This window comes from Rousettus aegyptiacus, unplaced genomic scaffold (genome assembly GCF_014176215.1).
Source record: "Rousettus aegyptiacus isolate mRouAeg1 unplaced genomic scaffold, mRouAeg1.p scaffold_m13_p_13, whole genome shotgun sequence".
Taxonomy (NCBI): domain Eukaryota; kingdom Metazoa; phylum Chordata; class Mammalia; order Chiroptera; family Pteropodidae; genus Rousettus; species Rousettus aegyptiacus.
Window position 1 is genome coordinate 13,409,071 of NW_023416288.1, and position 23,028 is coordinate 13,432,098.

Here is a 23,028-nt window from a genome sequence, read left to right on the forward strand (position 1 = left end):
TATATTTTTATTGAAATATATCATTTAAAATTCCAAAAATATTAGTAAAATAAGTATAAACTTAAGTGAAAGTCTACTTTTAGGTTTTGAATTAAAAAGTAATGCTGCACATTTTCACTGAAGTTACCTTTTTTCTAGTAAATCACTTCCTTTTCAAAATATTTGTCATTTTATAATTTTCACTATTTAGTAGTTCATAAAGTAGTGTTAGGTAAAGTTAGCTTAATTGTTTAGGATGAACTTGATAAATGCAATGTGAAGGTCGTCTTTATGGTCCTTCTAAAGGTGTTAACTATTTATATGGTATGCTGCTTGCTCTGTCTAAATCCTTCATCATTTTACTTTTTGGTAAAAACAAACAAACAAAAACACGAGATAACAATGTGAACTGTTAGTTTGTTGTAACCCTTTGATACTATATAATCAGCTGAAAGCAAATGTCCTAAAGATATGGTGATGTTTCTATAAATGAGGAAAAGCCCATATAAAATGTTGCCACTTTGATTCTCTGGAAGAAAGCATACATACCTTTGATATTAATATATTAGAACAAATGTTTCAATTGGCAAACTTCCCAAAGATACCAGAAAGTACAAGTTTATAGATGAATTTTTTCCTTTGAAAGATTAACCTACGTCTTTTAAATATTCTTGTATCTTTCTAGAAGATATAATTTTTCCTTTGAATAGTAGTAATCTTAAAATAAACACTTTAAAAAAATCTAGTTGTATATACTATTATACCAAGCAAAGATTTCTGGATTGGGGTACCAGAAGATCTAGGTTCTTTACTGGCTTAGTGAGACTTAACAGTATGACTTTGGGTAAGTCAGTTAACCTATCTTGTTGCCATGGCCTCAAAAAGTATTGGCTGAACATTAGATTTTTATTATTCATTTTAGGTCTAAGATCCAAGTCCTTTCACCTATTCAGAACTTTAGAAAACCCTCATTTTCTAATTATTCAGATCTTTTTAGGAGTATTTAGTGTCACCTGAGAATTTGTGTGTAAATGTGAACAACAAATCTTCATTTGAAAAATGTCCAGTGACATTTTAAAAGGTTTAATAAAGACTAAGATAGTATGAAATAAATAAACAATGCTTGGAAAGATTTCTCAGTAAATTTTACTTTTGCATAATATATTTATATAACAGTGTATTAACTTGTACAGTCCTTTGTCATTGGTATTGAATGTAGAATATCTTTATTGAGAATATCTTTATTCTTCTATGTTACTTGTTCATTTGTAACAAGTAACATAGAAATTACAAATAAAAAAATTCACCTGCAAGTTGACGAAACAAATGTCTATAATGAGAGATGTTTATAACACTTAACTTTAAGATTTTATGTATTAATATGGAATATTTGTTGTCTGTTGTCTTAGCTTCTGCCTAAAAGGAGAGGGATTGGATGGCAGCTTTCCTGCTGTAATAGACTATACACCATATTTGAAGTTTACCCAAAGGTTTGTGACATTTTTAAATATGTTTTTGTAATCTTAATTTATTATTGAATGTCTTATTGTACAATATTATCTGATTAAAATTACTTTTTATAAAACATTTCATATCAGAAATCATTCAAAAATATAAACTGTTGCGTATTTGGAATTTATGTAAATATATACTTTTTACAAAATTGTAATCTCAACATCAATATAGTTTTTAAAAAATAGCATGTATTTCTGTTGCTATAACCATTATAGTAATAAACTTAATAGCTCTGTAATAGTCCATCAAGATTTCAAAACTACAATTCATTTGTTAGACCATTTTCCATTTTATCTCCATTATTAAGAAAATAATAAAGAACAATATTTGTTAAAATTAATTTTCTTTTCATTTCTGTTGTGAATTATGGAGTTATTCAGGTAAATACAATGAAAAATTTTATGGCCATTACAGTCTATCCTTATAAAAGAATTGTACCAATTTATCCTACTACAAGTATTGTGTGAGAGTTATGGATTTCCTACAATCTCATTAGCATCAGAAATGAATCAGATGAAATCTATAGATTTTTCTCAAGGTCTACTTGCATTAATTAATTTCCTGAATAAAATTATGAACTTCATATACTTCTAAAATGTTGCGATCAGGCCAGAGCTCTAAGAGAGTAATATATGTATATATGTAATACACCCACACAAAATATCAAGATGTATTTATGGAGTACCTAATGTTGGAAAGAAACTTTCCTTGGCGTTAGGGATACATAAATGTTGAGAGTGCAGGAACTTTATGAACTTCTGAAAAAGAATGTAGTCCCTTCCAAAGATAATTACTGCCTAGTATAAGAAGTCACTATTATTTAAGAGCTAAGAGTGTGAAGGTATTTTGGGTCATGAGGGAGAAGGAGAAAGAGAGTATTGTGTTACCGAGATTTCTAACTTAAGTAAGCGTATCCCTTAGGGAAAGGGATAATTCTAGACTGTTAGATCTAGAAAAGAAATAAAGCAAGTAGATGTTTCAAACAGGCATAAAATTATACTGTTTGGGACATGTTGGATCACAGGACATTTTGTGAAGATAATGAATAGTTCAAAAGAATACTAATAAAAATAATAGTAATATTTGTTGAATGCTTATTATATATCAGGCATTATTCTAAGTGTTTTACTTCTATTAACTCTTTAATCCTCAAAAGTCTGTAAGATAGCTATCCTTATTTTACAAATGAGAAAGCTGAAACACAAAGAGGTCAAGTAACTTGTCCATAGTCAAACAAGTAATTTGTGCAAAGTGGGCAACAAATCTAAAACTGAAGAGAACATAATAGCTGGAGATAGGAGTTTGGTCATCAACATGTAGATGGAAAGACTATTTTTAGTGATTTAGGAAAGTACCTAAGTTCAATATATAAAGATAAATGTGAATATTAATTTTAACCCTTATTTACATGAAAGGCTATAGTAATTATTACAAGATTTTTAAAAGATGCGATAATGGAACCTTCTCAACTGGTGCCCTAAGATTGAACATATAATGTTACATACTCCATGTCCTCAACTGATGAACCACTTTTTGTCTGAATTTTTATGCAATTCTTCTGTTTGTTTTTAATGCACTAATCCAAACATATATGTATAGCTTCCTCTCCTTTATATACTAAAGGATATGAAGGATATTAAAATGGGATGAGAAGTACCAGTTTAACCTAGTCACAAAACAATTAGCATTACTGACCATGGAGTTTTTCTTTTTAGAAAAATTTAAACTATCCTAATTGTCCTAAACCAATATTTTAAAAGTGGAATTGCTTGCACTCAAATATACCTATATCAGACACATTTTTTAAAACTCTATTAGGTTCTTAATTTTAATAAACCTTAAGAGTCTATCTCTCCCTAAATTACTGTTTTTAATATTTTTAGAAAGTAACACATATTCATTATAGAAAAATTAGAAAATACAAGAAGATTTTTCAGAAAGCTAAAACCTTTATAATATACTTAATGCTGAAGTCTTTTAAATATAATTATATATTTGGTGCTAAATATTTTAGAATTTGCTCACCAGTAACTTACAAACACAGAAATATTTCTTAAAGTGGAACATATTGTTAACTTCATTTCTTTTTAAAATTTAATTTTCTCAGTTCTGATAGTATCAGCAGTGATGAGGAAGAGCTGCGGACGTTGGGGAGCAGTGGGAGTGAAAGCAGCACTCCAGAGAATGTCGGGCCTCCTTTTATTATGGATGAGAATAGTTGGTTCAACAAGTGTAAGCGAGTTAAACAAAAGTATCAACTAACTCTGGAACAGAAGGTATTTATCAGTTGTCAAAAGTCATTTAATTTGGTTCTAGTTATTGCCTTCAGACTGTTACTACAAAAAGATCTTCTGACTGAATGAAAGTATTTGCCCCTTGCTCCTTCCTTTCTGTTCTTGAATTGTCTTCCTGTTAATTAAAAACCAGGCAGAGTTTTAGGAAAGGTTTTTTTTATTTTTGTTAATCATTTTTTAATTTTATGTTTTAATGTGAAAATAAGCCACTTATTCTTCTGTATACAGTTTCATTTATATGTTTGAGATTTTAGTTCTTATGATTAATTTCATAAAAGATCATTTGGTTTGTGAAAACTCTGCGTAAATCAAATACCATGTATATCTTGTTTGTTCTTTTTTAATTAGTTATTTTAACAGCTCTTGTGTATTAAGCACTGCATTAGGCAAAGTAGAATATATAAGAAAAAGAAAAATAAACTCCATTATCTCGAGGAGTTGTAACTTCATCTTTTTTACTACATTATCTATTTTCTCTTCTACCATTCAAATTGTCATTATTCTTAAATGATCTATATAGGAAAGCATGATGGAATGTGTGATAGAAATATTAGAACAACAAAAATAATCACTGAGGAAAATGCTTAAAAAGTGAATTTACAAATATGAATAGATTTCCTATAGATAAACAGCTACTGGTTAGAAGATATAAAAAAAGATCCCATTTATAATAACTATAAAAAGGTGCAGGAAGAAAATTTAAATACTCTATTAAAGAAGGCTTCTCGGACCAAGATGATGTCAGACTAAAATAATCTTAAAGCATTTACATTGTAAAATCTGAAAATGCTGAGTAGAATACAGTTTTAAAAGAACTTCATGCAGAGCTGCTCTCTCAAAGAATTGGAGCTTGCTAAGGACCAGAAACCTAGAAAGACCTAAAAACAAAAGGAATAAGTTATGGTTTAAAGCCACCACAGTCCCCTCGGCTGAGGGTGAGGAACTATTCCCTTAAGCATTTGAATACCAACAGGGAGACAACAGATCTAGGCCCACTATCATTTAAGATGGAAACTGGACCTAGAAGGCTGGAGTGAGATGCAAAATGGCATAGTAAGCACAGAAATTGGTAAATAAACTTCGACTACATGAAATAACAACTATAATAATGACCAACATGGGGTAGAATTGGTGTCCTAAAATATATTAAACAACTGGCTTTCTCAGAGGAAATAGAGGAGCCCTGATTTGTAGTATTTGCTGATTCTCTGTGGGTAAATAGTCCTACTATGGCCAATTTAAAGCTTGTGAATTCGGAAAAACATGGTGGAGTGAGAGATGTCCCTAGATCTACCCCTTAAAACAACAATAAGCTGAACATCTAAAACTCAACAAAAAACACCCAAACTGCACACCAGCACACCTGAGTGTAGGGTCTGTTTTCCGTTTTCTTTATTTTGGTTGCCGTTGGTGGGTTTTCCCTCTGGTCCTTCTTGTTTTATGTTATATACTTTGGTTCTGAATCTTCTGTGTGTCATCAAAAACCTACCAAAAAGTAAAAGTCCAGGACCAAATAGCTTCACCAGTGAAAACTATGGAACATTCAAAGATTTAATACCTATTTTCAACTCTTCCAAAAAATCAAAGAGGAGGCAATACTTCCTAATTCAATTCATCTTATGAGGCCAATATTTCCCTGATAACAAAACCTGGTAAAGATAACACACACAAAAAACTACAAACCAATATCTCTCATGAACACAGATGCAAAAATACTCAACAAAGTATTAGCAAACTAAATTCAGAAATACATTAAAAAGATCATATACCATGATCAAATTGGATTTATTCCTTGGATGCAAGGTCGGTTTAATATTTGCAAATCAATGTGATACACCACATTAACAAATTGAAAGAAGTCATATGATCATTATCAATAGATGTAGAAAAAGCCTTTGACAAGATACAGCATCTATTTGTGATCAAAATGCTTACAACAGGTATAGAAGGAAAGTACTTCAACATAGTAAAGGACATATACGACAAACCCCCTCAGCCAACATTATATTTAATGGTGAAAAACTTAAAACCTTTCCCTTCTCTAAGATCAGTAACAAGACAAGGCAGTCTGCTATCCCCACTGTCATTCAGTATAATCTTGGAGGTCTGAGCAAGTGCAGTCAGGCAAGAGAAAGAAATAAAAGGCATTCATATTGGAAATGAAGTCAAACTGTCATTATTTGCATATGATATGATTCTCTATGTAGAAAACCCTAATGACTCCACAAGAATGCTACTTAAAATAATAAATACAGTAAAGATTCAGGATACAAAATCAATATTCAAAAATCTATAGCATACCTTATACTCTAATAATTAACTGTCCGAAGAAGAAATGAAAAAAAAAATCCTGCACCACTCTGCCTGATTTCAGATTATACCACAAAGTAACAGTAATCAAAACAGCATGATATCATCATAAAAACAGACACATGAACCAATGTCTGAAACAGACTCACAGAACTGAGAGTCCAGAAGTAAATCCGTATTTATATGGGCAAATAATTTTCGACAAGCCAAAAACAAACAGTAGAGAAAGGAAAGCCCCTTCATTGGTGCTTAAAAACTGGAAAACCACCTGTAAAAGAATGAAACTAGACCATTGTCTGTCACCACACACCAAAATTAACTCAAAATGGATTAAGTACCTGAATCTAAGACCTGAAACAGTAAATTGCATAGAAGAAAACATAGGTACAAACCACAAGGACCTTGAATTTGGAGAGGATTTTAGAAACTTGACCTCAAAGGCAAGGGAAGTAAAAGCAAAAATAAATGAATGGGACTATATCAAACTAAAAAAGTTTCTGTACAGCAAAAGATAAATCATCTGAATAGAAAAATATATTTGTAAGCAACGCCTCTGATAAGTACCTAATATCCAAAATATACAAAGAACTCATACAAAACAACAAAAACCCCCAAACAATCCAATGAAAAAATGGGCAGAGGAACTGAACAGACATTTCTCCCAAGAAGACATACAGTGGTCAACTAACCTAAAAGGATGTTCCACTTCATTAGCTATTAAGGAAATGCAAATCAAAACCACAGTGAGATACCATCTCACACCTGTTAGAATGACTGTCATCAATAGGATAAGTACTAACAAGTGGTGGAGAGGTTGTAGATAAAAAGGAACCATATTATACACCTGGTAGGACTGCAAGTTGATATAATCACTAGGGAAAACAGTATGGAGGTTCCTCAAAAAACTAAGGCTTGAACCTACCATATGATCTAGCAATCTCTCTACTGGATATTTATCCCAAAGACTTGAAAATATTTATCCGAAAAGATATATGCACACCTATGTTTACAGCATTATTCATGCTGGCCAGGACGTGGAAGCAGCTGGTTTCCCACATATATACAATGGAATATTACTCAGCTATAAGAAGAGTGAAATAGTATGATTTGCAGTACCATGGATAGTACATAAGGTAATCATGCTGAGCAAAATAAGCCAGACAGAAAGAGTCAAAAATCACATGATACCACTTATATGTGGGATATAAATCTAAAAGCAACAATCAAACAAACACACAAACAGCTACTCATGGACATGGACAGTGGAATAGTGGTTACCAGAGGGTAGTGGGGACGGGGAAGAGAGAGGTAAAAGGGGTCAAATATGTAGTGACAGAGATAAATCTAATTATGGGCAGTGAACACACATGCAATATGTATGTGACTTACTGTTGAATTGTACACTTGAAATTTATTGGATTTTGTTGATCAATGTCACCCCCCCAATTAAAAAAAAAGTGTAGACAGGATACCTATAAATGCAGCAGACCCCCCAATAATTATAGAACTTTAGCAACTTTATATCAATATCTTAGAAAACTTAGATGAATTTATATAAATATTTCTTCTCAAGGTGAGGGGGAAAGTGGCATAGGTGATAGAGGCTCTGTCTATCCCTCTGGCGACCAAATCAAAGTTGTGACAGAAACAAGGAGCAAACAGCAAGGAAAAATTGTCTAGGATCTAGATGAACAAATCATACAACTAGGGAGAAATCTAAGAAATCACCATGCAATGGCAGAAGGTAGGACAGGGCAAGGACACACGGCTGCCCTGTCCCTAGTGGCTGAGTGGGACAGAGGCTGCAGCAGCAGCAACTGGCAGCTACAGATGCCTTTTAAAGGGGAATCCAGAGAGCCCCACATCAAGACACATTACAATTAAAATGCCAAGGGTTAAATACAAAGAGAGAATCTTAAAATCAAGAGAAAAGCAGTTAGTTACCTACAAGGGAGCACCCATGAGACTGACAGCTGATTTCTCAAAAGAAGCTTTGCAGGACAGAAGGGCTTGGCAAAAAAATTTTCAATTTGTTGAAAACCCAGATCTACAACCAAGAATACTTTATCCAGCAAAGCTATCATCTTTAGAATTAAAGGACAGATAAAGAGCTTCCCAGACAAAAATAAGCTAAAGGAATTTATTACCACCAAGCCAGTATTACAGGACATGTTGGAGGGACTTCTTTAAGAAGAAAAAACATGTATCAAAAACAGAAATAAAGAATGGTAATAACAACATCCTTATGAACAAGTACCTCAGATGGAAAAGAATTAAGTGCTCCAATAAAAAGATAGAATGGTTAAATGGATAAGAAACAAGACCCCTACATATGCTGCCTACAAGAGACTCTCTTCAGATTAAAAGGCACACACGGACTAAAAGCAGGGGGATGGAAAAAGATGGACTTTGATGGACCTAGAGGATATTGCGCTGAATGAAATAAGTCAGATATAGAGAGACAAATACTGCATGATTTCACGTACATGTGGAATCTAAAGAACAAAATCAACAACAACAACAACAATGGAAACAAGCTCACAGATACAGCAAATATTTTGAGGGCTACTAGATGGGAGGGGCATGGGGGAGGGTAGTGCAAAAAGAGAAAGGAATTGAGAAGTACAAATGAATAGTTATAAAACAGACTTGGAGATATAAAGCATAGCATAAGGAAAATAGTCAAGAATGTTATAATAAATATGTAAGGGGGAAGAGGGGTACTAGGTTTAGTAGGTTGATCACTTTGTGAGTTAACATAGATCTCTAATCATCATGCTATATTACTAAAGCTAATATATTGTATGCCACTATAATTGAAAAAAACCCATTGAATTGTACAATGTAAATGTGAGCATCTGATTGTCTATTATATTTCAATAAAGCCCCCCCTCCCAAAAAAAATATTTCTTCTCAACATAGATGGACCTATTACCATTAAAGAAATTAAGTAGTTTAAAATCTATCCCTTCTTTCAGCCCAAAATCATCAGACTTGTTGGGTTTAGGAGGAAGATCTTACCAAACATTTGGAGGGCAGTGGTCCCTCCTCATCCACAGGGGATACATTCCAAGACCCTTGGTGGATGCCTGAAACCATAGATAGCACTAAACCTATTTATACTATGTTTTTTTCCTATACCTACATACCTATAATAAAGTTTAATTTATAAATTAGGCATATCAAGAGATTAACAACAATAACTAATAATAAAATAGAACAGTTATAACTGTATGATATAATAAAAGTTAACAGAATGTGGCATTTTTTAAGTGAAATAAGGTTACTTGAACCCAAACACTGCAGTCCCTAACAGTCAATTTGACACCCCGGACAGCTAAAAGTAACTAACAGATGGGTAGTGTACACAGTGTGAGTATGCTAGATAAAGGAATAATTTGCATCTCAGGTGGGACAGAACAGGTCATTCAATAGAGTTCAGTTTAAAACTTAAGAATTGTATATTTCTGGAATTTTCCATTTAATATTGTTGGACCACAGTTGACCTCGGGTACCAGAAATGATAAGCGGAAGACTACAGTAGTCTCTTTTATACTGACTGTTCCTGAAGATAGAAAAAGAAGGAATATTTTTCAATGAATTTTGTGATTTTAGTATAACTTTGATACTAAAATACGGTCATGTGAATTACTAGTAGGTGGGAATGTGATTAGTATGAACAATTTGACATTATCTATTAAATGTAAAGATATGCATGGCCGATACTTCAGCAATTCTGTCATATTTCCTAGAAACTCTTAGATGTATGTAACTCAGTAACATATAAATGAATGTTTACAGTAGTATTGTTTATATTTAGAAAAACCTAAAATAATACAAATAGCCATTGACAGGAGAGTGAATAAATACACTGCAGTATTCATACAGTGGAATACTATTCAGTATTGTAAGTAAATGAACTTTAACTAGACCCATCATTATAGATGAAAAAAGTCTTAAAAGAATATAGACAAAACCCAGCAAAACTAAATAATTATTTAAGATATACATTTGTGGTAAAGCTAGAAAGAAAAGGGGATGGTAAACACAAATCTTAGACTATTGATACCTTTGTACAGGAGGCAGAGGGGTGTGATTAGCTAAAAGTATTACAAGGTGTTAAAAGTTGGTAATTAATCTAGGTGGTAGTATTGTTTAATTACTAATGTTTATAAATATTCATATATAGTTCATATTAAGCTGTATGTATATATACACACATACTTCAGTTGTAAGAATCAACTTAATTTTTAATTTTTTAGATTTTTATTATAGAAAAAACATTTGAGAATTGTCAGGAAAAATCTGAAAAAGAAACTAAATGAGGGAAGAATAGTATTAGCTTCTATTAACATTTATCGTAAAGCTGAAATAGTTAAAACAGTTTGTTAATGACATAAATAGGATACCATAATGTAATAGAAGAATACTTTAAAGAAAAAAAAAAGATTTTAATATCCGGAGAGGAATTTGAAAGTACATTGCAATACAAAAGTAGGATTACATGAGAAGGGAACAATTAGAAAACATGACCAAGCCACTGGAAATTAAAAATAAATTTTCCTGAATTCAAAAATTCAGTATAAGGATTTGGAATATAAATTCAAGAAGTCTCCCAGAAAGCAGAGCAAAAAGGACAAAGAAACAGTAAGTGAATAAAAAGATGAGACAATGGATTAGTCCAAGAGGTCCCATATCTTTTAGGTGTTTGCTAATAATAATAGCTAGGAATTATACATTGCATACAGTGTACCAGGTAGTATTCTAAGCATATTATGTGTATTGATTCATTTATTCTACCCAACTAGGCGCACTTAATTGTTCTCACTTTTTTAGATGATGAAACTACCTCGCAGAGAGATTAAGTAATTTACACAGGGACACATAGCTGATAACTAGTAGAACTGGAATATGACACTAGGCAATCCCTAAACCTGCCAAAACATTATAGTGCTCCCCACTAATTTGTTAACACTAAAATGTTAATATCTGTTTTTGAAAAAATAATCACATAGAGGCAGCTTGTAATTGATCATTCTGTAATTAGGTTTGTATTTTGTATTTTGAAAGTAGGAGGCATGTAGAGTATTTTATCATTGTTGTAGAGTTTTAAAATTATAAGTCTTAACTAAATTTTACCTTAAATTTTATTGAATGTTATTTTATTGAATGTTAGAGAAGAGCTTTAAATAATGAAGAACATATGCTACATTTTGTATTCAGTTAAAACAATTATTGTTGTTTCGTCAGTGATATTTTGAAATTGTTTTATTACAATATAGGTAAGAATAATATTTAAGCTACTCAGCATTTATCTTCAAGATATATATTAGAATTTTGCAGTTGCTGTATCTTGGCGATCTATATTTCCAGAGTTATCTTGAAGAACTCTTACGACTTCGAGAGAACCAGCTGTCTGAATCTGTCTCCCAGAATAAAACACTACTACAAAGGATTGAAGATTCTGATCTAGCCCATAAATTGGAAAAGGAACAATTAGAATATATAATTGTGGAGCTTCAAGATCAGCTGTAAGTGAAATCCTTTTGGAAAAATTTTGGCAATATGTGAACTTAAAAAAATGTCACTTTTTGACACAGGATTCAAATTCCAAGAAATCTGATTGCCTACTATTGTTATTTTTCACTATTTTTTAAGTCTTTTCTTATTATAAAAGTAATCCATGCTCATTGTAGAAACATTTATATAAGATATGAGAAGAAAATAAAAATGACCATTCAGTCGTGCTACCCAGAGTTAACTCCTGTAACTTGGCGTATTATTCCAGATGCAATACATAATTTTTAAAGTATTTAGTTAGTTATTGATTGATCGATTAATTAAGTGATTACAGAAAGATAGTATGTAAGACCAGTACTACTCAAAGTGCAGTTCCGGTGCATAAACTGTTACCAGATTGTACCAGGTTATCACTAAGCACAGTTTAGTCTAGCTAACTTTTTCTATAGCGAGACTTCTATTGATGAAGAAAGTTGTGTGTATTGATCTACATTATGGTGAATAACTTGTCACTATCCAAAGCCCTTGTATTAATCATACCATTTTGTCAAATTTGATTTTGTCAATTGTATGTGGTGAAATCTTCTCATTAATATTTACTTAATCTTAAAGAATGGTTTTTAATTTTTTTAAAATAATTTTCATATGCCCTTTCCTAGATTCACTAGTTTTCAGCATTTTGCCACATTTGTCATAATTCTCTTCGTCTCCCTGTATATATATATATATACCTGCAAGGTTACATACATTATACCTCTTTACTCCTTAATACTTCAGTTGTCTTTACTAAAAACAGACATTCTTTTATATAATCATAATCTAACTTTCAGTTTAAGAAATGTAAATTAGTACTATACTTTCATCTTACCTGTAACTCATATTTCACTTTTCTCAATTGTCCAAATAATGTCCCTTATCGCAACTTTTGTGTTTCTGATAAGGATCAAATTCAGGATCGTATTTTACATTTGATTGTCACTCTCTTCAGTCACTTTTAACTTAGAATAGTTTTTCAGTGTTTGTCTCACGTGAAATTGATATTTCTGAAGAATATAGGCTAAGAATTTTATATACTGCCCCTCAGTCTTTGTTTGCTTTTCCTTGTGTCTAGAATAAGCTTATTCATTTGTGGCTGGTATATGACATAAGTGATGTGTCCCCAGGATATCACATCCAGTGGTCCATGAAGTCTGTTGGCCTTTTAGTAGTTATATAAATTTTAATCATTAGGTTAAGGTATTTTTTTCTTTAATCTAGTTATTGTCCTTTCGTAATTAGCATGTAATTTGCAAGAAGGCTAAGTATAAAAGATGCTTTTCTAAATAAAGAGAGTTTTATTCAGGAACAGAAAATTTTAATATTTTCTAGAAGTTTGTATCTTGATAAAAAATTATATTCATATGTTGTTTCTTATATTTTTAAAAATATTTTAAAGAGAGTTTATCCTATAGGGTATCACTTGAGGGGCAGATTAACACCTTCCATAGCCCCTTGTTTTTATAAGCAAGGAGGAAATATCAAGAGCCAAACAATGGAGATTTGTGGTTCTTGCTTTGCAATTAAAAGATTAAAAAGATAATTTTTTTGATTTATTAAATTTATTGGGGTGATATTAGTTAATAACATTATAGAAGTTTCATGTGTACAATTCTGTAATGCATCATCTGTATATTGCATTGTGTGCTCACTACCCGTAGTCTAGTCTCCCTCTGTCACCATATGTTCGTTCAACCTCTTTTATTCTTGTCATCTTTCCCCTACCCCACTTCCCCTTTGGTAGCCTTCATACTGTTGTCTGTGTCTATGAGTTCGTTTGTTTTATGTGTTCATTTGTTGCTTTCTATTTTATATCACATATGAGTAAAATCATATAGTTCTTGTCCTTTTCTATGACTCATTTTGCTTAGCATGATACTCTAGGGGTCCATCAATGTTGTTGCAAATGGCAGTATTTCATCCTTTCTTATGGCTGGGTAGTACATTGTATATATGTACCACATCTTCTTTATCCAGACATATATCAAAAGACACTTAGGTTGTTTTTGTGTTTTGGCTACCATAGATAATACTACAGTGAACATAGGGGTACATATATCTTTACAAATCTTATGTTTTCAAATTTTGGGGATAGATACCCAGAAGAAGGATTCCTGGGTCATAATTTGTTCTGGAACGTCCATACTGTTTTCCATAGTGGCTATACGAGTTTATAATCCTATCAGCAGTGTAAGAGGATTCCTTTTTCTCCACATCTTCTCCAACACTTGTTATTTCTTGTCTTTTGATAATAGCCATTCTAAAAGGTGTGAGGTGGTATCTCATTATGGTTTTGATTTACATTTTCTTAATAGCTAGTGAAGTTCAGCATCTTTGCATACATCTGTTGTCCATTTGTATGTCAAGAAGATATTTTTTTTTGCAAATAATCTTAGTAGTTTTTCTAAATTGTTTGAAGTTAAAAATAATTATGAAATCACTTTTTATTTAATCAGACATTTTCATTTGAGAATTAAATTTGAATATCACATTTATTTTACCTTTGATTAAATTTAAGGGAAACGAAGACTCAAACTTTTTAGTTGGCCAGGAATCTACAAGTTACAGTTTTATCATAATCTATGATAGAAAAGTGTCGTTGATCCTCTTGATTTTTCAAAGAAACCTTACAATTGCTTTTAATACCTTTAAGGAGATTTTAACTAAATATTACCAAAGCAACACATAAAAATTATTTATACTATTTTAAAAATTAAGACTCTTTTCTTGCAATTAGAGGTTAAAGATTTACTCTCCCACAGCATGGCTAAAATCTCTAGGTGGGTGTAAACTGGTATCTTTCAAGATTCCTTTGCACAAAAACTGTTACAAGAATACTGAACAGAAGAGTAAGAGACATTCCTTTCAGAATGTTCACAATTGACTATGTTATCAGAATCATCTTTTAAGGTGCAGAATACTATGGTTATTTTTGCAACTGTAGGGAGAGAGTGGACACTCTTTTTTTCTTTTTATGTTGCTGAGATTTTTTTACAAGCAGTTAGGAAGGCCTGCATCAGAGCTGGGCACAGAAATTGCCTTTGTTAATCTTGAGAAGATTAAAATTTTAATGTATAAAATTTATAATGTATAATGTATGAAAAGGTCAGAAGAATAGTATTAAATGAAATATGAGGCATATAATATTTGCTTCTATATTAAATTGATTATCTTTTCCTGGGTGACTTAAATCCTTCGTCACTTATTCTTTTTATATATTTCTCAATGGTTAGATGTGTTTTTGAGTTACCGTTAAAGTGCACTTTAATTATACCTTTCAATACTCATAAAATCTGAACATTTTGTAGTTTCGATAACAGAGTACATTAGTATGATATAGTATAGAGTATCCTAAAGCTTTCTTGCAAATCCAGAGTGTGTTCAGGTACTGGCTTTATGATTGCCTATTATGAGCTCAAACTTAATTAATGTCTTAGAACCTCTGTTTCCTTATTGGTAAAATGGAGATAATTATTCCCCTTGTGGATTATTATGAAAAATAAATGGTATCATGTATAATATAGCTAGGACAAAGAGGTCATTCAAAGATTATTCTTCTATTTTGGCTTATAGAAGCCTTAAAATTGCCTTAATAAGTTCACTCAGAAAGATAGTGAATTTAAAATGTTTTACCTTACCATGCTCTCAAACTACAGATCAAACCATTAGTTTGAACTTGATTATATTATTTCTGGAAATCAACAAATTCATTTTTGAGATCTAGTTTCTAAATGGCAGTTGGATTAATATTTATAATTACAGTATAGGTTTGTATAGACCATGTATGTGAGGGAGGCTTATTGCTTAATGGGTGCCACTTTTAACTGTAATTCTTTTCCCCATTGATAAGTGATATAACACTAATTTGGAGCATTTTATAAGACATTAACAAAAGTACATTCGAATGATTAAGTTTATATTTGGTGGAGTTTTAAAATATTGAAAAATGTTACATCTCCAAAAATTATGTTTAGGAGTAATGTTATTGGGAAATATAGCATTATTATAGTTTTTTATGTTCATAGTTTTATTGAAATCTGTGGTATAGTTTGAAATCAGTATACTTGGAATCAGCGATGTCAGAGCATGGCAGCATGAGGGAACTCCCCTGGAAACTATAAGGAGCTGAATACTTATATCCCCCAAAATAGCACCTAGCCTGCACACAAGCACGTCCGAGGGATCTGTGCATCAGAGCATTAGAAGGTGGCGGGCCTTTCGCACATGTGACAAGGAGGAGAGAAAGAAACAAAGCCAAGCACCGGGGAAAGCAGCTGCAGCCCAGAGCTCCCAGCTGGGCGAGGGAGAGGGGACAACAACATATGATGTTTTTGTGGCTGTTCGAAGCCCCGAACAGTCCTGCCTGAGGGATAAGCATATTCCACACAGCAGAGCGGGTCAGAGAGCAGGACAGAGACTGAGCGCAGAAGGGTGACAGCCGTGTCTTAGTAATCGCCTTTGCCAGGTAGAAAGCTGAGTCATGGAGCCTGGCTGCATTCCCCCACCAAACCAGAGCGCGCCCTCTCTCTTGCCCCTCACTCTCTCAGCACAAGCACTGAGCCACAGAGGATATTGTGCAGCAAGAAATGAAACATACACTGCAGCCACTCCCAGAATTAGGGGAGGGGTTATAGACACTAAGCACCTGAAGCCCGAGAGCCACCATTACTGGAAGAAAAACAGTCATGAAGCTGGTCTCTGCCAATTCACCAACTCCTATCCAGTCAGGCTAATTCATAAGGAAGCAGGGGAGCACTGCACCTGACAGTTAGAGCAGTACTGGGGCTCAGACTCCCATCACCCTTCACATTCTCCCACAGGAACCTTGGGACCAAGGCAACCTGACCACAGAGGAGATACACACCTTTCCAGAGAAAAAAAGGGTATTCTTAACCTCAAATCAAAAACCCAGTAGGTTTTGGCAGTGCCGAAGCCTTGGACGCCACCTACTGGAAATCAAAAGAAAAATCTCTTATCAACTTGCTAAAGAGCTCTCTGTAATAAATTTAGTTTATTAAAAAAAAAAAAAAAAAAAAAGCAAATTATTTTCCCATTAATGCCTAGACAAAGAAATAGTCCTTCAAACACCATGAATCACCAAGGTGACAAGGTAGTTCAGAAAGAAAATGAAAATTTCCAGAAAATAAGCTTAAAAGATATAGAAATACGAAATTTAAATGGCAAAATTCAAGATTGCACTTCTGAAAAACTCAACAAGATGGAAGAAAATTCTGATAGACAGTTCATAGAACTTATAATCAAAATTAGTGAACAACAGGACTACTTTACCAAGGAGACTGAAACTAAAAAAGGACCAAATAGAACTTCTGGAGCGGAAAAACTCACTAAAAGAGATGAAGAATGAAATAGCAAGCTTAGGAAATAGAGTAGATCAGCTGGAAGAAAGAATTAGTGATATCAAAGACTGAAATATGGAATGATGCAGAAGGAAGACGAGAACTTGAGAGTTAAAAAAAGAAAAAGAATGAAAAAACTCTACAAGAACTATCAGACATCATCAAAAAAAAGCAACAAAAGAATAATGAGTATACCAAATGGAGAAGAGAGGAAGAAGGAAATAGCATATTCAAACAAATAGTTGACAAGAATTTCCCAAACCTGTGGAAAGAACTGGATCCTCGAATCCAAGAAGCTAATAGAACACTTAATTATCACAACCCAAAAAGGCCTTCTCTAAGATACATTACATTGAAATTGTCAAAAATTAATGACAATTCTCAAGGAAGCTAGGGAAAAGAAAACAGTAACCTATAAAGGAAAACCCGTTATAATATCATCGAACTTCTCAACACAAAATTTATAAGCTAGGAGAGAGTAGAACCAAATATTCAAACTATTGAAAGAAAGAAATACTAGCCAAGAATAATATATCCAGCAAAGCTCTTCTTTGGTTATAAAGGAGAAATAAAGACTTTTCACACATACAAAAGTTGAGGGGATTTTCCACCATAAGGCCTACCTTACGGGAAATACTGAAGGGGATCATTCTACCTGAAACAAAAGGATAAAAAATAGGTAACTGTGAGTAAGATGACTAGCAGGCAGACAGAAGCAGCAAAGTGCAACCCTCATTGAGAACAGGGTATTATAAACTTAAATAATACATAATGGTTAAAAGTAAAAAACAAACAAAAACTTAAAAAAAGAAAAACAAGGCGACAACAGCTACTACAACTTAGGAACATACAGCATAAAGAGGGATAATGTAAGACAACTGAGCAGAAAAGGGGAGGGAGTAAATGTCTGAATCTGCAAGGGGATTGGAGACAACGTGCACACTCAAGGAAAAGGAATATTGTAGATATATAACTTTTTACATAAATTCAATGGTAAACACACACACACAAAGTCCAGAACAGACACATAACAAAACGAGAGAGAACAGAGGGGAAAACCATAAAACACCGCCAAATTAAAATAACAGAAACACTAGGGCAAAGAAACAATGGAATACCAAACCATCGGAAAACAAAAGATGGAATAGCTATAGGAAAAGCTCACATTTCAATAATTACCCTAAATGTTAATAGACTTAACTCACCAGTAAAAGGGCACAGAGTAGCAGACTGGATCAAAAAGTAAACCCAACTATATGTTGCATTCAGGAGACATATCTTAACTACAAGGACAAATACCACTCAAAGTAAAAGGGTAGAAAATAATACTCAAAGCAATTGGCATCCAGAGAAAAGCCCATGTAGCTGTACGTATATCTGACAAAATAGACTTAAGAATTGTAACAAGAGACAATGATGGACATTTCATAATGATAAAGGGGATTACACATCAAGCAGACATAACACTTATTAATTTTTATGCTCCCAATCAGGGAGCACCAAAATATATTGAGCAAATACTAACAGAACTAAAGGGAGAAATTGATTATAGTAGGGACCTAAATACCTCATTTTCAGCTATGAACAGATCATCCAAACAAAATCGACAAGGAATTATCCTTAAATGACACATTAAACCAATTAGACGTAATCAATATATACAGTCTTTTGTCCCAAAACATCAGATTGTATTTCTTCTCTAGTGGACATGGAACATTCTCAAGGGTAGATCATATGTTGGGACAGAAAACTAGCCTCAGCAAATTTAAGAAGTTCAAAATCATATCAAGCATATTCTCTGGCCATAATTCTTTGAAGCTGGAGATCAACTGCAAAAAAAGTGAGAAAAACCAGATACATGGAGATTAAACAACATGCTACTAAAAACTGACCGGGTCGTAGAAGAAATAAAAGGAGAGATCAAGAGATACATAGAAACAAAGGCAAATGAATATACAACATATCAAAACTTTTGAGACACAGCAAATACAATAATAGGAATGTTCATATCATTACAGGACCAGATGGCTTCATCAGTGAATTCTACCAAACATTCAAGAAAGATTTAATACCTTTTCTTCTCAAACTTTTCCAAAAAAACTGGAGAAGCAATACATCCTAATTCATTTATTGAGGCCAACATTACCCTGATAACAAAACTTGGTAAAGATCACACACACATACAAACCCTCGTGAACACAGGTGCAAAAATCCTAAATAAAATACTAGTAATCAAATACACCACCACATTAAAAAGGTTATACACCATGATCAGATGGGCTTCATCCCAGGGACACAGGGATGGTTTAACATGCAAATCGATTGATGTGATACATCAAATAAACTGAATAAAGGATAAAAATCATATGATCATATCAATAGATGTAGAAAAAGCCTTTGACAAGATGCAATATCCATTTATGATCAAAACACTTAACAAAATTGGCTTAAGGAAAGTACCTTAACATAATAAAGGCCATATACCCTCAGCCAACATTATACTTAGTGAAGAAAAACTAAACTAGAACAAAACATCACATTTGTATGGAAGCACAAAAGACTACAAATCACCAAAGTAGTACTGAGGAAAAAGAATGAGGCTGGAGTTATCACTCTGCCTGATATTAATTTATACCACAGAGCATCAATAATCAAAACAGTGTGATATTGTCAGAAAAACAGACACATAGACCAATGGAACAGAATCGAGAGTCCAGAAGTAAAGCCCTGTGTATATGGGCCAAATAATTTTCAACGAAAAAGCCAAAAACATACAGTGGCTTCAATAAATGGTGCTGGGAAAGACACATGCAAAAGAATGAAACTAGACTGCTGCCAATCACCGTACACTAAAATTAACTCAGAATGGATCAAATACCTAAATATAAGACCTGAAGCAATAAATCTTATAGATGAAAACATAGGTATAAACCACATGAACCTTGGATTTGGAGAGAATTTTATTTATTTAACCTCAGGCAAGGAAAATAAAAGCAAAAATAAATGAATGGGACTATATCAAACTAAAAAGCTTCTGCACAGCGAAAGAAACCATCAACAAAGCAAAGAGGCAGCCATCTGAATGAGGGAATATATTTGCAAACAATGCCTCCAGTAAGGGCCTGATTTCCAAAATACGTAAAGAACTCATACAACTCAACAATAAAACAATTCAATTAAAAAGTTGATAGAAGACCTGAGCAGATACTTCTCCCAAGACATACAATTGGCCAACAGACATGAAAAGATGCTCAACTTCGTTAGCTATTAGGGAAATGCAAATCAAAACCATAATGAGATACCATCTCACACCTTTTAGAATGGCTGTTATCAAAAGACAAGAAATAACAAGTGTTAAAGAAGATGTGGAGAAAAAGGAATCCTCTTACACTGCTGATAGGATTATAAACTTGTACAGCCACTATGGAAAACAGTATGAACGTTCCCCAACAAATTATGACCCAGCAATCCCTCTTCTAGGTATTTACCCCCCAAATTTGAAAACATTTATTCACACAGCTATATGCATCCCACTGTTCATAGCAGCAGCATTCACAGTGGAAAGACACAGAAACAAGAGGAGTGTCCATTGTTAGATGATTGGATAAAGAAAATATGGTACATATATGCAATGGAATATTACTCATCCACAAGAAAAAATGCAGTATTGTCATTTTTGACAATATGGATTGATCTGGAGATTATCATGCTAAGCAAAGTAAGCCAGACCGGAAAAGTTGAGAACCATATGATTTCACTCATATGTTGGATATAAAACTAAGAGTAACAAGCAAACATGACAAACAGATTCATAGACACACACAGTGGACTAGTGGTTACCAGAGAGAAGGGGGAGGGTAGGCAGGAGTAAAAGGGGTCAAATATTTGGTGGTGGTAGGAAATAACTTTGAATGGAACACACAGTGTGGTATACATATGACATTATTGAATTGTACACTTGAAACCTATTTGATTTTATTAATGAATGTCACTCCAATAATTTTTATTAAAAAAAGAAAAAATACTTGGAATCGATATATGGAAAGTTTCTCATAAAATTATGAAATATATTCTGTTCATCTTCTTTTAAAAAACATGTCATTTATGCTCATTGGTTGAAAAACGTTTTATTTTTAGTTTTATCCAGTGAACATTTACTTAAATGTATAGTTTTGTGCTTGAGAGTAACTGAAAGTACAGGGAAGAAAGGCGAAGTCTCTTTTTTACAAAGAGTTCTTAAGCTAGTGGAATGGACAGGTCGACATCATCAACTGCAGTTATTTGAAGAGTGCTGTATATGGAAGGGAAGCTTTGGCCTCATTCACGGATTTGGACCTTCAGATGGATGATGTACTGTACAAATGATTCTTTGTGAAACACTCATTGCAAACCTTAGAAATAGACAGCTTCAGAACTGTGCAAAAGTTAAACACCTTTGTCGTGATTAATAGCAATGAAATGTGCAATAAGGAATTTTTTTCTAGTTAGCTGACAAAATTTTTCTGTTCATGATTTGAAAGCTTATAAAGATAGTAACATATTATATAGGGTTCCTTAGTGAAAAGACTGAAGAGTCTAAGTAGTGGAAGTAAAGAATCATGCACTGCTGAAACTAAGCCACGGTTACAGTTCAGCAGCCAAGTTGATGCAGTGAGGTAGTGACGGTGTGATCTATCAGCCTGCAAACAATACAGCAGCGATGCCATGGCAACTAGGTGCCGAAGGTTTAGGATAAGTGATATGGATCCTAACAAGAGAGTGCAATAATGTCATCATGGCCCGGTTACTAATGGACAAATCATGACAGTTCCTGGTCATATATGTTTTTTGGCAGGTAACAGTTGTTATTAAAATATTAAACTATAATAATGCTAGTATATGTTACATACTCTATTATCCATATGAGAACAGAAAAATCAAGAAAATGCATCCAGAAGAGGAAGAGGCCAGGGATCTGATTGTTAGATAAAACTATGTCTATTGGACTTTCTTGGTATTCGCAGAAAATTAGATATTACAACATGAAAGAGTACTAATTTGATATGGATGTTATTTCATTGCCTTTAGTCATGATGTTTGTTTAAAAAGGCTGGCAGAACCTCCTATAGAGCAGATGTCCATATACGTTGTCCAGGGGCCTAGCAAACGATACAATATTTAAGCTAGAAAAAATGACTCATTAGAATAGAAAAAAGACTTACTTTGGGCATCCTTATTTAGTAAATGTAGGTGAAAAGAGGAAACCTCCCTAAATCACAACTTTTAAACAACAATATTAATATTAATTTATAAATATTATTTTGTTCTGTTATTTCTATTTTTTAGCATTTAGTTGGCCTTTAAAAATTAGTGTTTAGATTCTGAAGCTATTTTATTTTAAAATTTTTATTAAGAAATTTTTAAGTATACACAAAAGAAAGAATTGTTCAATAAGCCCCTAATTACCCAAGATCCAAATTGAGCAGTTAGGTATCAAGAATTTTTCCTATTTACTTTATCTCTTTCCTTTTTTTTTTCTTTTTCTGCATTAATTTGAAGCATATGTTGGTTCCTACATACTTCATTGCACATCTCTAAAAAATTAGACATTTTTTTCACAGAATTTCATAATCACACCTGATAAAATTAGGAACAATTCTTATTATCTAATGCTCATTCGTACCAAATGTTCCCAAGTGTCTAAAAAAATCCTTTCTGTAGTTGATTTTTTCAAATCAGGATTCAAAGACATATATTACATATAATTATGTCTCTTAAGCCTCTTAATTTATAGCAGTTTCACCTAATTTTACTTTCCTGTCATTGTCTATTTGCAGACTTTTCCTATAAAACATCCATCTTTTGGGATTGGTTCTTTGTGGTTCATTTAATTTGTTCTATACTTGCACTGTTCAGTATGTTAGCCATTAGCTACATGTGGCTCTTGAGCATTTAAAATGTGCTCTAAGTGTAAAATCCACACCAGATAGTATGAAATAAAGAATGTAAAATATCTCGATAATAACCTTTTATATAGA

At 32.9% G+C, this 23,028-nt stretch overlaps 1 protein-coding gene across 4 annotated transcripts in view; it reads left to right on the forward strand.

The window, feature by feature from the left end:
* The window catches only part of RUNDC3B (RUN domain containing 3B), a 121,894-nt gene that overhangs the window by 71,539 nt on the left and 27,327 nt on the right, over positions 1-23,028 (forward strand). For all 4 annotated transcript variants that reach the window (XM_016148004.2, XM_016148001.2, XM_016148003.2 and 1 more), the window contains 3 exons: positions 1,389-1,469; positions 3,602-3,770; positions 11,472-11,629. In XM_016148004.2, the coding sequence (XP_016003490.1) occupies positions 1,389-1,469; positions 3,602-3,770; positions 11,472-11,629 (408 nt within the window). The remainder of the gene's footprint in view (positions 1-1,388; positions 1,470-3,601; positions 3,771-11,471; positions 11,630-23,028) is intronic.